Source organism: Oncorhynchus gorbuscha, linkage group LG05 (assembly GCF_021184085.1).
Source record: "Oncorhynchus gorbuscha isolate QuinsamMale2020 ecotype Even-year linkage group LG05, OgorEven_v1.0, whole genome shotgun sequence".
NCBI classification, from domain to species: Eukaryota; Metazoa; Chordata; class Actinopteri; order Salmoniformes; family Salmonidae; genus Oncorhynchus; species Oncorhynchus gorbuscha.
The window spans coordinates 58,818,556-58,834,974 of NC_060177.1; the positions used below are offsets into that span (position 1 = coordinate 58,818,556).

At 41.3% G+C, this 16,419-nt stretch overlaps 1 protein-coding gene across 1 annotated transcript; it reads left to right on the forward strand.

The window, feature by feature from the left end:
- The first annotated feature begins 6,629 nt into the window (after positions 1–6,629).
- On the forward strand, positions 6,630–14,292 carry slc25a25a (solute carrier family 25 member 25a). The gene is made up of 10 exons (XM_046348599.1): positions 6,630–6,911; positions 8,926–9,052; positions 9,171–9,258; positions 9,390–9,504; positions 10,841–10,999; positions 11,705–11,857; positions 12,034–12,141; positions 12,311–12,478; positions 12,582–12,732; positions 12,875–14,292. The coding sequence occupies exons 1-10, from the start codon at positions 6,753–6,755 to the stop codon at positions 13,057–13,059; spliced, it is 1,413 nt and encodes a 470-aa protein (XP_046204555.1). The 5' UTR covers positions 6,630–6,752; the 3' UTR covers positions 13,060–14,292.
- Positions 14,293–16,419: the final 2,127 nt, after the last annotated feature.

Sequence of the window (16,419 nt, forward strand, 5' to 3'; positions counted from 1 at the left end):
GACCAGTGAAGTCGACCGCCGCCCGAACAAGGAGGGACCAACCTCGGCGGAAATCGTGACAATTTAATATTTATTAATTTGAAAGAAATTGTACCGTTATCTTTTCACTTTGACATTATGGAGTATTTTGTATAGATCAATAACAAGAAATCACAATTAAATCTATTTCAATCCAACTTTGTAATGCAACAAATGGTGAAAAACTCAGAAAGGGTGTCACGATCATTGAATGAGGACCAAAGCGCAGGAAGGATATAACCCCACCCACTTTGCCAAAGCACAGCCCCCACACCACTAGAGGGATATCTTCAACCACCAACTTACCATCCTGAAACAAGGCCGAGTATAGCCCACAAAATTCTCGGCACAACCCAAGGGGGGGGCGCCAACCCAGACAGGAAGATCACGTCAGTGACTCAACCCACTCAAGTGATGCACCCCTCCTAGGGACGGCATGGAAGAGCACCAGTAAGCCAGTGACTCAGCCCCTGTAATAGGGTTAGAGGCAGAGAATTGCAGTGGAGAGAGGGGAACCGGCCAGGCAGAGACAGCAAGGGCGGTTCGTTGCTCCAGAGCCTTTCCATTCACCTTCACACTCCTGGGCCAGACTACACTCAATCATATGACCCAATGAAGAGATGAGTCTTCAGTGAAGACTTAAAGGTTGAGACCGAGTCTGCGTCTCTCACAAGGGTAGGCAGGCCATTCCATAAAAATGGAGCTATATAGGAGAAAGCCCTGCCTCCAGTTTGCTTAGAAATTCTTGGGACAATTAGGAGGCCTGCGTCTTGTGACCGTTGCATACCTGTAGGTATGTACGGCAGGACCAAATCCATGTTCAGTTAGATGATTTTGTATAATATATAATACCTAGTATGCTCACAACTGCATGGTGGTATAGATATTGCTAGCTGTTGTACATATACAGTGGGGCAAAAAAGTATTTAGTGGGCCACCAATTGTGCAAGTTCTCCCACTTAATTAGATGAGAGAGGCCTGTAATTTTCATCATAGGTACACTTCAACTATGACAGACAAAATGAGAAGAAAAAAATCCAGAAAATCACATTGTAAGATTTTTAATGAATTCATTTGCAAATATTTGTAACGGCGTTCTTCGTTTGTCGAAAGAGTCGGACCGAAATGCAGCGTGGTGGTTACTCATGTCTTTAATGAAACAATCGCGATACATGAAATAACTTACACAAATACAAAACAACAAACGGAACGTGAAATCTAATTACAGCCTATCTGGTGAACACTACACAGAGACAGGAACAATCACCCACGAAATACAAAGTGAAACCCAGGCTACCTAAATACGGTTCCCCATCAGAGACGACAAGAATCACCTGACTCTGATTGAGATCCGCCTCAGGCAGCCAAGCCTATACTAGACACACCCCTAATCAACCACAATCCCAATGCCTACAAACACCCCAATACGAAAATACAATAACCCCATGTCACACCCTGGCCTGAACAAATAATTAAAGAAAACACAAAATACTAAGACCAAGGCGTGACAATAATGGTGGAAAATAAGTATTTGGTCAATAAAAGTTTATCTCAATACTTTTATATACCCTTTGTTGGCAATGACAGAGGTCAAACTTTCTGTAAATCTTCACAAGGTTTTCACAAACTGTTGCTGGTATTTTGGCCCATTCCTCCATGCAGATCTCCTCTAGAGCAGTGATGTTTTGGGGCTGTTGCTGGGCAACACAGACTTTCAACTCCCTCCAAAGATTTTCTATGGGGTTGAGATCTGGAGACTGGCTAGGCCACTCCAGGACCTTGAAATGCTTTTACAAAGCCACTCCTTTGTTGCCCGGGCGGTGTGTTTGGGATCATTGTCATGCTGAAAGACCCAGCCACGTTTCATCTTCAATGCCCTTACTGATGGTAGGCTTTGTTACTTTGGTACCAGCTCTCTGCAGGTCATTTACTGTGGTTCTGGGATTTTTGCTCACCGTTCTTGTGATCATTTTGACCCCACGGTGTGAGATCTTGCGTGGAGCCCCAGATCGAGGGAGATTATCAGTGGTCTTGTATGTCTGTTTGTTTCTGGTGTCCTTTGACAGTTCTTTGGTCTTGGCCATAGTGGAGTTTGGAGTGTGACTGTTTGTGGTTGTGGACAGGTGTCTTATATACTGATAACAAATTCAAACGGGTGACATTAATACAGGTAACGAGTGGAAGATAGAGGAGCCTCTTAAAGAAGTTGTTACAGGTCTGTGAGAGCCAGAACTCTTGCTTGTTTGTAGGTGTTATTTTTCACCATAATTTGCAAATAAATTCATAACAAATCCTACGTGATTTTCTGGATTTTTTTTCTCCATTTGTCTGTCATAGTTGAAGTGTACCTATGAAGAAACTTACAGGCCTCTCTCATCTTTTTAAGTGGGAGAACATGCACAATTGCTGGCTGACTAAATTATTTTTTGCCCCACTGTACATATAGTAGTGTTTTATATAATCTTGTTTTTTACAAGTGTACTGACAAGTGACTAAATGATTCCAGCTGCATCAGAAACTAATATAGTGTTGACTTCAACTCCTGGATCAATTCATTGTGATTTTCATGAAATACATTTGAATAAACTAGCTTCAGTCTAACTGCTCAAACAAATGAAGCAAGGATTTGGTGTATCATTTAAAATTGATTTGTTGGAAGGAAACATGTTTCAATAACAAAGTAGATTAGTCCGTCAATATAGCTAATATGTAGACTTGTCTAAAAGACAAAGTTTATTCGCTCTGTAAGTTTATACAGCAGTATACAGAAACAGTTATGGTAATGTATGACATATACAGGGTCTTCGGATGGTATTCAGTACAAGGTCCTACAGTTGACAGTGCATGTCAGAGCAAAAACCAAGCCATGAGGTTGAAGGAATTGTCCGTAGAGCTCAGAGACAAGATTGTGTCGAGGCACAGATCTGGAGAAGGGGACCAAAAAATGTCTGCATCTTTGAAGGTCCCCAAGAACACAGTGGCCTCCATCATTCTAAAATTGAAGAAGTTTGGAACCACCAAGACTCTTCCTAGAGCTGGTCACCTGGTCAAACAGAGCAATCGGGGGAGAAGGGCCTTGGTCAGGTAGGTGACCAAGAACCCAATGGTCACTCTGACAGAGCTCTAGAGTTCCTCTGTGGAGATGGGAGAACCTTCCAGAAAGACAACCATCTCTGCAGCATTCCACCAATCAGACCTTTATGGTGAAGTGGCCAGACCGAAGCCACTCCTCAGTAAAAGACACATGACAGTCCGCTTGGAGTTTGCTAAAAAGGCACCTAAAGACTCTCAGACCATGAAAAACATCATTCTTTGGGCTGATGAAACCAAGATTGAACTCGTTGGCCTGAATGTCAAGCGTCACGTCTAGAGGAAATTTGGCACCATCCCTACCTTGAAGCATGGTGGTGGCATCATCATGCTGTGGGGATGTTTTTCAGCGGTAAGGACTGGGAGACTAGTTAGGATTGAGGCAAAGATGAACAGAACAAAGTACAGAGAGATCCTTGATGAAAACCTGCTCCAAGAGCGCTCAGGACCTCAGACTGGGATGAAGGTTCACCTTCCCACCAGACAACAACCGTAAGCACACGGCCAAGACAACACATGAATGGCTTTGGGACAAGTCTCTGAATGTCCTCGAGTGGCCCAGCCAGATCCCGGACTTGAACCCGATCGAACATCTCTGGAGAGAGCTGAAAATAGCTGTGCAGCGACGCTCAAGGCAAAGGGTGGCTACTTTGAAGAATATATAAAATATATTTTGATTTGTTTAACAATTTATTTGGTTACTACATGATTCCATATGTGTTATTTCATAGTTTTTATGTCTTCACTATTATTCTTCAATTTAGAAAATAGTAAAACATAAAGAGAAACCCTTGAATGAGTTGGTGTGTCCAAACTTTTGACTAGTACTTTATATATATATACTAGTGTATGCATCCGTGTAACTGTCACTGGGACCTTTTTTGGTTCTATTGTTCTTATTTTAAATGTGAGTAGTTCATTCCTTGAGGTGTTCTTGTCTATTGATGTTCTGTATTAGGTCATATGTTATGTTTTGTGTGGACCTCAGGATGCATTCTGCTTCAGCAACAGCTAATGGGGATCCTAATAAAATACTATTAAAAAAATATAAAAACGGTAGCTAAAAGCATTATTTGGTCAAACAGTAAATTATATTATCCTCATGATTCCTGTAATGAATGTGTCTGCCCCTGTGCCGGTGCCCTTTTTGGGGCCTGCTCGAGAGAAAAATGTGTTCTGATTGTATAACATTTCAAAATGCAGTTACGTGAAACACACAAATTAAGAAGCTTTGTCCCCTTGTCCCTTTCGAAGAGAGGGGAGGGTATCAGCTTTCTGTAGGTATTTTTTTATTCAATATACAGCTCAGTAGCAAGTATTTTACAACCAAGATATTTGATATGGCTTTGAGATATGGAGTGGCGCACAAAATGCCTCATGGGTAGTAGCCTACAACTGCAATGTTTTTTTAGGACCTTACATTTGCTGTTGGATGGAAAATGGCTACTAGCAGTGGGTATTATAGTTAATGTGTTTTGAGTTTCCACTTCCTCGTGTGTTGAACCCCAAATGAATTAGCCTATGATATTAGTTAGTGCACATAAAGATGTATGTAATTCATCTCTATTGAACCAAAAACAATTCTGGACATTCTGATTCCTATTTTTACAGTAAAATATAGCAACTATAGTCTAATTGTCACCCCAAAAGTGTGTTGGGGGAGTGAGCAGTGATGTGTGCTGGTGTGGAGAAAATGCCAGGGCCAAATTATTGCCCAAGACCGCACCTGGACTCAGCTGTCTGTCCACCACGTGGTTTAACCAAAAACCTTGACATTGTTCCAGCACATCCGTCACTTGACGCTTGTCACCTGGCATTTAAGTCTAGGCATGTCGTCATCATTTTATTACATACATGGTGTTCCATAGTACCTGGTGGTCTGGTGGGACAAATGCAGACCTCGCAAATGCAGACCTCGCAGGACATACAAACCCCATGTAAAGATTTTTTTTAAACTAATATAAAAGTTTTAATCTGTTGATTACATTTTATTCTCTGGAGAAAGCCAACCACCCAAACTATTAAGCCTTTTATAATACTGTATCGATATTAAAGGCCCCAGTGCAGTCAAAAATGTACCTATGTTTTATATATACTGTATTTCCACACTATGAGCTTGAATAATACTGTGAAATTGTGAAAATGATGATTATGCCATTTTAGTGCAAAGGCTGTTTGAAAAGACTGCCTGAAATGTCAGTCTGTTTTGGTGAGATGGAGTTTTGGGCTGCCTGATGACATCACCAGATGGTAAATTAGTTAATAGACCGATAAGAAGTTCTGAACCTTTCTGCCGATAACAGATAGTTTTCAATTTGCCTCTCCCCACTCAGACCACTCACAGACTGTCCTAGCAAAACTCTTGCTTGAGAAATTTCTCTGTGCTAAAAAAGTGTGTATATATATATATATTGCATATATATTTTTTAACAATCACAGTAAGGTGCTTAATTGTTACTCAGAAATGATTTTATATTGAGAAAAAAACAGCTGCATTGGATCTTTATTTTTTACTTATATTTTTTACTTAACACTTATTTTTCTTAAAACGGCATTGTTGGTTAAGGGCTAGTAAGTAAGCGTTTCACTGTAAGGTCTACTACACCTGTTGTATTCAGCGTTTCACTGTAAGGTCTACTACACCTGTTGTATTCAGCGTTTCACTGTAAGGTCTACACCTGTTGTATTCGGTGCATGTGGCAAATACCATTTGATTTGATTTGATAAAAGGCACAGTTTGTTATCTCATAATTCTTGCAGTTGTTAACATTGTTACTACCAGGCTAAATAACAATCTAAGGAACAATCTAAGGATCTGCTTGTTCTGTCTTAGCCGGACATTTTCAGAAAGTTGCTATTATGATGTGTTGGCTGAACTCAGACCATCTTGCTGGTAGAATCAATCAGCTTTAAATGACAATATAGAATGACAAACATTGATGAAAATAAAGAATTTAATGAATTTCAATCTAATAACCTCATGTATATGATGTATTGTAGAGGTAGACTGCAAAGCAGCATATAGGCCTTCACCTTGTAAAACTCTGCTTATAAAACCTGTAGTACTAACATATCACAAATTTCAATTAAGGCATGATGAATCTCCAAACGGGAAACGTTTGTTATTTTCCCAAAATATAGCCTATGTGACATAGGGGTAGGCTAACAAACCGTAGTTTGGGGTAAGAGAGGGTTAATGCTGCGTTCAACTACTAGTCAGAACTAGGAAACTCGGCAATATCCGAATTGCTAACTGGTTGAACGCAGTACGCGTGCAACCAGTTAGCAAGTCTGACATTTCCGAGTTTCCTAGTTCCTGAATGGGACATGAACGTGGCACAATAGTCTGAGGGAGGGGTTGGGGGTCATTGAGCAGCTTTCACGCAAGATCAATGCTTGTCAATTGAATGATGCAGTGATTGGTCGATAGCAAATGACGTTACCGAGAGATGGGGGCAAAAAGATCATCATAGGAGCCAATAAAATGGCTCTATTTTCAGAAGGGTGTGGTTTCATAGATTTCTATAATACGAGGCACTTCTTTACCGGCGTTTTAGTAGTAACACGCCTAGGGAATTTATCAATCTTTGGTGTACTTTTTATTTATTTATTTATTGAGGAGTGGCTTTATCTTAAATTTAAACATGCTTGGCCTGTGCCTTTATGTGCCTGTTCCGAATTCGGATCCTATTGAATTCGAGTATTATGAGTCCAATGGACTACCATCGGAGCTGAAGTCGCTCTTCAAATTGAGTGTGTTTCTACCGTCCCAAGAATGTTCAATTTATCGGAAATGGCGAAAGGTAAGACTTGCACTCTTTTCTTTTACATATGTATTTATATGCTTCTGCAAACTTCACAGCAAGTTTTACATTTTGAGTGATTTAATTTGTCTTTTTCCTAAACTATACGTTTTTTAACAATGCTGTCGTACTTTCCTGTAAATGCAACCCCCCCTTCCTGTAGTCTGTGTTTGTCAAAATCTCACCTACTGCATAGTGTTGCATGTAATCCACCACATCAGACCATAATGTTTAAAGGTTTCAGCAGGAATTGAATGCAACAATGATTCAGACCCATGAAATTCAAGATATAACGCATAATTTCATATAACATAATGTAGACAGGCTCAAGGAGTTCCCCCGAGGGATAATTGTGGCCCCAGATATTCATTAATATATTTGAAAAATGAATTTGCATTTGCTTCATCAATGTTAAAATTCTTTGACTTTGTTTTATAATTCATAAACTGTAATCTGACACTGAAGTCATAGACAATTTTATTATTGTTCTCTACATTGATTGTGCATTGGGCTTTGGCCGGCAACCACTTCTAGTTTAAGTTTAAATGTGCCTCTTAGTAGTCTAATTGCATATCAGTAACCCTAAGCACTAAACCACCATTCAGGGTTGTCAATTAGGCACATTAAGAAATCATTGAAACATGATGGAATTGTTAAATTAGTTTTTATTTTATTTTACCTTTAAATAGGCAAGTCAGTTAAGAACAAATTCTTATTTTCAATAACGGCCTAGGAACAGTGAGTTAACTGCCTTGTTCAGAGCTCTAACCACTCGACTACCTGCCGCCCCATGCATGCAAGACTAGTTAATTGACCCTCAAGACTGCGTGCCCTACAGAGGCAAGACATGATGTTCTTGGCCGAGGTTGGCATCGTGATTCGAGCCCTCGTGTCTTCAGGCATAGGTATTAGTGTCGTGGACATGTATCTATATCCTTAATGACAACTTGACCTGCCAACTTGTGCTAAGCTCGTCGACCTACCTGGTCTAAAATAGACTGAGGCATCAGCAGTTGAGTTGCTGGCCTGGTGTGATTTGCTCTACTGTCTTGAACTACAGGTATCTACCAAAATAAAGGAAACCCCAACATAGTATCGTAACAGGGCGTTGGGCCACCACAAGCCGCTAGAACAGCTTCAATGCGCCTTGGCATAGAGTAACAGACACTTGTAGAATCTATTGGAGAGTTGTTGATGGCGGTGGAAAACACTGTCTCAGACACCTCTCCAGAATCTCCCATAAATTGGGTTGGGATCTGGTGACTGACACACACATCCTTTAACCCCCCTACGCTCCTTTGAGACTGCTCTTTCAATGTCACTGAGATCTTAGCCATGGTGGCCAAAATAATGGGCAACTGAGTATTGTTATACACAACATCTCATCATGATTTGGGTCAACTGATTCATTAACTCAGGAACTACACCTGTGTAGAAGCTCCTGCTTTCAATATGCTTTTGTGTCCCTCATTTACTCAAATGTTCCCTTTATTTCGGCAGTTACGTGTGACAACGCTCCCATTGGGAGAATTCTTTCTGTCCATGTTACAGGCCCAATGTCACATTTTGAAAGTGAATACACGTTGTTCTCTCTCACATACAATGGCATTTAAACATGGGACAAAATAGTTTTAAATGAAGGACGGGTTAGCCTAGGTTTGAGTCAATGGCTTTCAACATAGGGCCTTGGTGTTCTTTGCCTCGATCAGAGACATTGTTGAAGTGCTTTGTCTTGGCTGCATATTGAGGTGATGAGAAATGCACTGTTTGACATTATTTACATTTACATTTAAGTCATTTAGCAGACGCTCTTATCCAGAGCGACTTACAAATTATTCACACAACAGTCACCTTACCCTCCTGTCAGGTGCTTACATGCATTCAAATAGTATTGTCCCCCTCCAGATAAGCTCCAGTCTTGGGTTTACTTTTGTCGTTTGATTTTCTATTGTCCTCCATGGTGTCTGTTATAAGAAAGCAATTTTGTTGATCATTTAGTTTTTTGCCCCTGCAGAAAGCGGTGAAAAATGCAGACAATGACCTGGATGGGCAGATGGTCTTTGAGGAGTTTGTTCACTATTTGCAAGATCAGGAGAAAGATCTGAAACTCGTCTTCAAGAACCTGGACAGAAGGAGAGCTGGTATGCTATTATGCACAAATCCGAACTTAGTTTCAGAACATGCCTAAGCTACCATAAAATACACATTTAGTTTGGATTCAGGTGGAATTGTGATGAATTGTCTTCCGTTGTGATTCAGATAAAATGGATTCTAAGGAGATCATGCAGTCTCTCCAGGACCTTGGTGTTCACATATCCCAGCAGCATGCAGAGAAGGTCCTACAGAGGTAAGGTATTAGGATGAAACGGTGTTTCCTTATGATTTTGGTCAATGTTGTCAGTATAGCTATTATTACCAGTTTGATTCATATTCTCAAGAGTTTATGGTTTTGTTTTAATCTGTTTTTTTTTTAAATAGCATGGATAAGAATGGAACAATGACCATTGACTGGAATGAGTGGAGCAACTACCCTCTGCTACAGCCCAAAGAGAACAACATCCCTGAGATCACCCTCTACTGGAAACACTCCACGGTGAGGGAGGATGTAAAATAGCTATCCACAAAGCAGAGAATTGAATTATATTTAACATGAATTTAAGTACACTCTGTATCCACTGACAATAGCCTTTGAAGTTCAATATTGTGAATGGTCATGTTAATCCTATTGTATAGATAAACACGGAATGGATGTGTGTCACCAATTAATATTTGTTACTAATTGGTGGACAGGAAAGCTCTTAATACAAGATTCTGCTAAAAAAAAATTACGGGTTAAATTAATTACCCCCTTATATAAAATGTCAATACAACGTTTAATTATCCCTTATGTAACATCATCACATTTGTAAAGAGGTAGGAGGAGAATAAAATGATCCCATGCCTTCTTAGAACCACCTTCATGGGACAGTGTGATCTTGGGCAGCGTGTGGGAGGGGTATTGAAATACTGTACGCCTTAATGAGCGAGCCGGCTTCTAAATCTTAGCCTGCTTACCTCTCCAATGTGCCAAAAGCTACAGAACAGCCTTTATAGGTTGAGCTGGGGCTAAAAATATTCAGACATACTCCCTTGGAGATGAGATGACCACCTAACACAAAAGCCAGGCAAAATGTCAAGCAGCATTTACTCTTGAGTCACTTTGGCCAGACTAACATGTGGCAGTAGTATTAATTACACTTGCATAACTGGTGCTGCCAATTTTCTAAGTTCTTGCCTATCATTAAATAGTTTTCATTTAGTGATTTGGTGCTGGCATGGTAAAGAGGTATAAAGCCTGTACTCTGGTATGGATTTTGCAAAGGCACCTACCTCTCTTGGGACTTAAACTATGTCTGGGGAGGCTCCCTGGCTGACGTAGATGGTCATTGTGCAACAAACAATCTTACAAGTAGGGAACATTCCCCTCAGTCTTCACCCTCATAATATCAGGACTGCACGTCAAGTCCGAACCACGGCATTAAAGCAGAAGCACCCTTATGTGTTAACTGGTTTAATGTCTGATTACACAGCAGTGTCCCAAAAATAACAGAACATGAAACGTGTAGAATCCAACTTGCTTCCTAACTCGGAACATTAAGTCAACTGACCTAAAGCCTCATAACCTGTGACCTTTGCTCTAAAGGGATGAGGGCAGAGTCTTCTCTGACGCACATTTAGCTGTCAATACTGCTTGTCCCTAGTCACCTCTAGGTGAATGGTTTGTCTAAACATGAGGCCTTAGAAATCCCACACACTGAAAATGTCAGCTCGCCCCTTATAGCTTGACTAAACTTCTTGTTGCAGCTGCTCTTGGATAACTAATGTATTTTGGGACAAAATAAATGGGCTAGTGGATAATTATACTAATGTTCAATCTGTCTGCTCTCTAGCTGTTTGACGTAGGCGACAATCTGATGGTGCCTGATGACTTCACGACAGAGGAGAAACTGACAGGCATGTGGTGGAGGCATCTGGTAGCAGGCGGAGGTGCAGGAGCAGTGTCCCGAACATTCACCGCCCCCTTAGACCGACTCAAAGTACTCATGCAGGTAAGAAGCCCTTGATCTACTGTCTTCGATACCACCACAGCACTGTATTCCCAACAACACTTTAAGTCCTAGGAATGGTACACCTACCTGTTCATTGTTGAGTGAAAGTGGGCATCTTGCATAACTTGTAGGCAAATAACAGAACTGTTGCAAGAGCGATTACCTAAGAGTCATACATGGGTTAATGCATGGGTTAATGTCCCAAAACATGGGGTCAAGGGTCCTAGTGGCTGTTTGTTCCCCCCTGGCTCATCCAGCCGACCAATTACTGTGTCTGAGAGCCAGCACACCTTCTCTGTTGAGATGTGATTGGCTGCAGCGGCAGATAAGTCAGGAGTGAGTAGATAGGATTTTACGTGATAGCAAAGTGTGGACTCACGATTGACGTCAGTGGGTCTGTTTGAACAAGTCATCTGTGGGTTGGTGCAACTGACCCCAGTACACTTTGACTTGTTCCACATTGTACTTACATTCTCAGAGCGAATGCCTCATTACTTGAATAACTGAATAAATGTTTTGAGAAGGGGCCGATTCAGAGTTATAATAAGCTTGCACAACGTAAACGTTCGTCTAAATCATTAATTGACGTCAATTGGAGACTTGGCTGAAAATTAAGCACACAGATCAAGTCGGAATACGGCCCCAATTATCTAATTGGTCATTTGACTTCTGTATGATAAACGTTTTATATTCTTGATTTGTCAGGTCCATGGTTCCCGTAGCAACAACATGTGCATCATGAGTGGGCTCACCCAGATGATCAAAGAAGGTGGGATGAGGTCGCTGTGGAGAGGGAATGGAATCAACATTATCAAAATTGCCCCTGAATCCGCCATCAAGTTCATGGCCTATGAGCAGGTACTACATGCAACACAACACTCCTGTATCATTTTACTTATTTTAGGGAAAGTCTGGACTCGTATACCGTTTATTATAACTCCATCTAAATTCTGTATGTGACGACCAAGTTTATGTTCTAACGGTGTCTATCTTATCTCATCCCCTCACTTTCCTTTCAACGGACACTGGTGTAGATCAAGCGTTTGATTGGCAGTGATAAGGAGACACTTGGCATCCTGGAGCGTTTTGTAGCTGGCTCGATGGCTGGAGTCATCGCTCAGAGCACCATCTACCCCATGGAGGTGAGCAGCCGTCAGTCATCGCCCTGTCATTACAGATGGGGACGATTACACCTGTGATTTTTATCAGGATGGGGACAAACACTTGTGATTTGAAAGTTTGTACTGCCAATGTTTTCGTTCCGATTACATGCCACCTGCTAGGTTTTAATTTTTTTTCCCTGCTCACCAGGTTCTGAAAACACGGCTTGCCCTGCGAAAGACTGGTCAGTACTCTGGCATCTCTGACTGTGCAAAGAGCATCTTCAGGAGAGAGGGACTACGTGCCTTTTACAAGGGCTTCATCCCCAACATGATGGGCATCATCCCCTACGCTGGAATGGACCTGGCTGTGTATGAGGTAAGAGACCCAGAGAAGGCTTTTACAAATCTCTAGTTACATGTTTTCACTGCATTGGAGGCTCCATTTGGAATAGTCTATGAATATGTTCCTTTTTCCACAGACATTGAAGAACTCTTGGTTAGAGAAGTATGGTGCCAACAGTACTGACCCGGGAGTGTTAGTTCTGCTTGGATGTGGCACAGTATCCAGCACCTGTGGTCAGCTGGCCAGCTACCCCCTGGCCCTTGTCAGGACCCGAATGCAGGCACAAGGTGAGAGCTTCAACAATGCATACCTAATTTACACTGCTTATTGGAATATATCATATTTTCCTCATTTTATTTAGATGAGGTTATAAATGACAAGTTTTTCTGTTCTCTGGCTCTAATGCTGACTTTGATTTATCTCCTATAGCCATGCTGGAGGGCAGCCCACAGATGACAATGTCAGGGCTCTTCAAACAAATCATCCAGACAGAGGGGGCCACTGGTCTCTACAGGGGCCTGGCCCCTAACTTCCTGAAGGTCATTCCAGCTGTCAGCATCAGCTATGTGGTGTACGAGAACCTGAAAATGTCGCTGGGAGTTAAGTCGAGATGAGGTGACACCCAACATCTGAATGGATCTTCAACCACTCCGTTGAGGCTAAGAAATCTGTGACTCTTGCTACTTGAGGTTTTATGGAGCCATCTCATTCTGTGAATGCCAGAAGATGGAGAACAAGGGACAACAGAATTAAATGGTATCAACTCTGTGAGCTGAAACAGGGGGAAGGGGGAGCTTCTCTCAATATTGCTATTGCTGCTATTATTTAGTTGTTTATTTAGATGCTCAATTGTTGAGTTAGGACCAGAATTCTATAATGAATGTTGGTTGAATATCTACCCAACTGAGTGAGTAACACCATAATTGGGGACCAATTCTTGTTCTTGTTGCCAGTTTGTGGTATATTGCCTCTAAAATTGTCCTGTTTCTATGGCTTCACTCATTAAATCAGGTTATGCAACAGTTCAAACTGCACCAATCCCCTTAAGTAGAAACCACTTCAGTTATGCCCAGTCTAACATGATGTATTCAGACATTTTCCTTAGCATTAACAGGTTTTGTGAGTAGTTATTGGTTCTTTCCCCACACCTGCTTTTGTCTTTGCCTGATATGAACATTTATATTAATTAGTGTTCCCTTCCCTGTATGTAGGCAATAGGACAAAATCACATGGTGAATATTTTCCCTTCTCAATCCTTACAGATTACTAATTTATTCACACTGCCGTTTCTGACTGAATTGATGCTGTATTTCTGATTGAGTGAAGTATTGATGTCCATATCAATCTAATATTTATTCTGTTTTTTTTGTCTGATGTTGACAGTGACATTACGTTTTTTTTTTCAGAACATTGCAGTAACTGGCTTTATGCTTATAAATTTGACTTGTTTTGGAAAACTAACTGAAGAGCCATATTTACCATTATGTATTAAGTGGGTATGTTTGCAAAATAAGTTCACATGAGCTTTAAATTATTGAGTTAATTTTGCCTATTTGTCCTCTATATATATTTTAATAGTTTGTTAGTTTACATTGGTGCCTTTTGTTAATTAATTACTTCTTTTGGTTGTCAGGTCACTTAATCAATGTTGTACCTAAAAACCAAAACTTGATTTTAGAGCTTTGTGTAGATGAACACTAATGCACTTTAATATTGGAGACACATTTGAAGGTTTTGCATTAACTTTGGATACAAAGTTGGAAACCACTTCAACTTTGGTTAAATCATTTTTTAATAGACCATTTGGTACAATGTTTTTTGAGCAAATAAATTAAAATGATATGTAATATTCACTTCTTTGGTGTATTTCTTGACTCCTTGAGTGTGTCCCTTTACTTGGACGTGGGTATTTCAAAGATTCAGTGTTTACATTTATTTTATTTTATTATTAACCTTGAGTTTATTTGTGTGAAACATACATTGTATTGGCCTATAGTTATTGCTTTATCAAGAAAAGGGTGCCATTGAAAGGAATAATTACCGGGGTAGCTGAAAATGGACCAACTGAAGGGAAGATTCCTGGTGTTTGGTACTGTGGTGAAACAAGGTTCTGGGTTGATGAGGCTTTGCCTGACTAAAGTGAGTATATTTCTGTTATCCCATAAGAGCTTGAGCAGACTCAATTATTTTACAGGTGTTGAGCTTATGGGCATGTAAAAGGGTTGGTAGCATGTGCATATGAACTGATTCTCATTCTTTCCTGCGTGCAGAATTTTCAGCTCTTTGTAGCATGAGTGAGTGGGGGAAATATAATATACGCTCCATTACTTGTATGTGGTGACAGTATGATTATTTAGTGACCCTGTTATGGTAGTAATTTACCCATGCCAATGAACGTGAGTGTGACGCTACTTTTCACCAAACGGTGGCAACAGAGCTATTTATGAGGACGTTTCTTTATATACTTTTCTGTGTCGATTCTTGGTCTTGTTAGAGACTGGTGCAACCCACAAATGGCTCATCCAAGGCATTGTATTGTTTAATTGCCATGCTTGAACTGGTCTTGGAGCAGAGGCAACAGCAACCTATAACTGTTTCCAGAGGAGGCCCAGGAGAAGGGCGAACCCATCTTTGCAAATAAGTGTGAGGACGCAAATCACAGCACAATAGATCATTGTTATTCACACCACCTCTGCTTCGAAAAAAATTAGTGGGGAGAACAGTAGCGACATTGTGGAGCAATGGCTGGGTTCCTGTCAATCCCTCACTGGTAGTGCAGACAGCTTGACCATTGACTGACTTCAAACCGCACAGAGTGACGAGTTAGGGCAAGGTGACATTGACATTGAGTCCACTCAGGTGTCACAATTGTGTATGGCCAAGCTAGTTCATCTTTTAGTCCGCTACGAGTCTACCTTCTACCGGCACAAACTAGATTGCGGAATGGCTACTGGTTATGTCCATCGCATCAGCCTCAGTGGCACCAAGCCTTTTAGCCTAAGTGTAGGCTCTCCCCTAACCATTATGACAAGCTCAGGCAGGCCTTGGATGACATGGAAGAGCGAGAGATAATCAGGAAATCCAACAGTGAGTATGCCTCCCCGCTTGTGCTGGTCTGGAAGAAGTCTCAATCTGAGACTGTGTACAGATTTCCAATGGCTCAATGCTCGCACCGTAAAGGATAATCACCCTCGACCTCACCAAGTTGATGCTCTGGCGGCCCTGGGTAGTTATGCCTTCTTCTCTACGATGGATTTGACCTCTTGGCTACTACATTGTGGAGGTGCATGAAGACGACAAGAAGTTTACAACCTTCACTTCTCCTTCTGGGTTATATGAATATAGCCATCTTCCACAGGGCCTTTGCAATTGTCCAGCTACATTCATGAGGATGATGTTGAGCATTTTTGGGGATCAACATGTTTCTATCCTTCTCTGTTACCTGGACGATGTGCTGGTTTTTGCCCCGACTGAAGAACTTTGAAACGTTTGGAGTCTGTTTTTGAGCTTCTCAAAGCCCATGATCTGAAATTGGCTCCAAAGAAATTCCATTTCACGAGGTCAGTGTGGTTCTTGGGGCATGTCATCAGTGAAGGAGGTTCGCCACAGACCCAGAAAAAGTGAAGCCAATCCAGAGATGACAGAGGAGGATCTCATTGAGGATAACACGGTTGTGCCCTCCCAGGGGAAGATTCTGTCCTTTCTCGGAATGATAGTTTATTACCAGCAGTTCATTGAGGGGTGCTGCATGAGCTGACAACTGGAACGAAGGCGCCACGCTATGGAAAGGGCAAGAAAAAACAGGGAATACATAGGAAACTCGCAGCAGACTGGACTGGTGAGTGCAAACAGGCCTTCAGTCAGTTAAAACAAGCTCTCCTCGATCAGGTCATGCTAGCCCACCATGACTTAGTAGACCTTTCTTTGCTGTCTGTAGATGCATCTATTAATGGCTGTCCTCTCCCAGGTGCTGG

Excerpts from the sequence above, each read along its gene's own strand:
- slc25a25a (XM_046348599.1), top strand. The coding sequence starts at position 6,753 with ATGCTTGGCCTGTGCCTTTATGTGCCTGTTCCGAATTCGGATCCTATT. Across the intron at positions 12,142-12,310 it reads GCACCATCTACCCCATGGAG|GTTCTGAAAACACGGCTTGC; the intron begins GTGAGCAGCCGT and ends CCTGCTCACCAG. Across the intron at positions 12,479-12,581 it reads TGGACCTGGCTGTGTATGAG|ACATTGAAGAACTCTTGGTT; the intron begins GTAAGAGACCCA and ends CTTTTTCCACAG.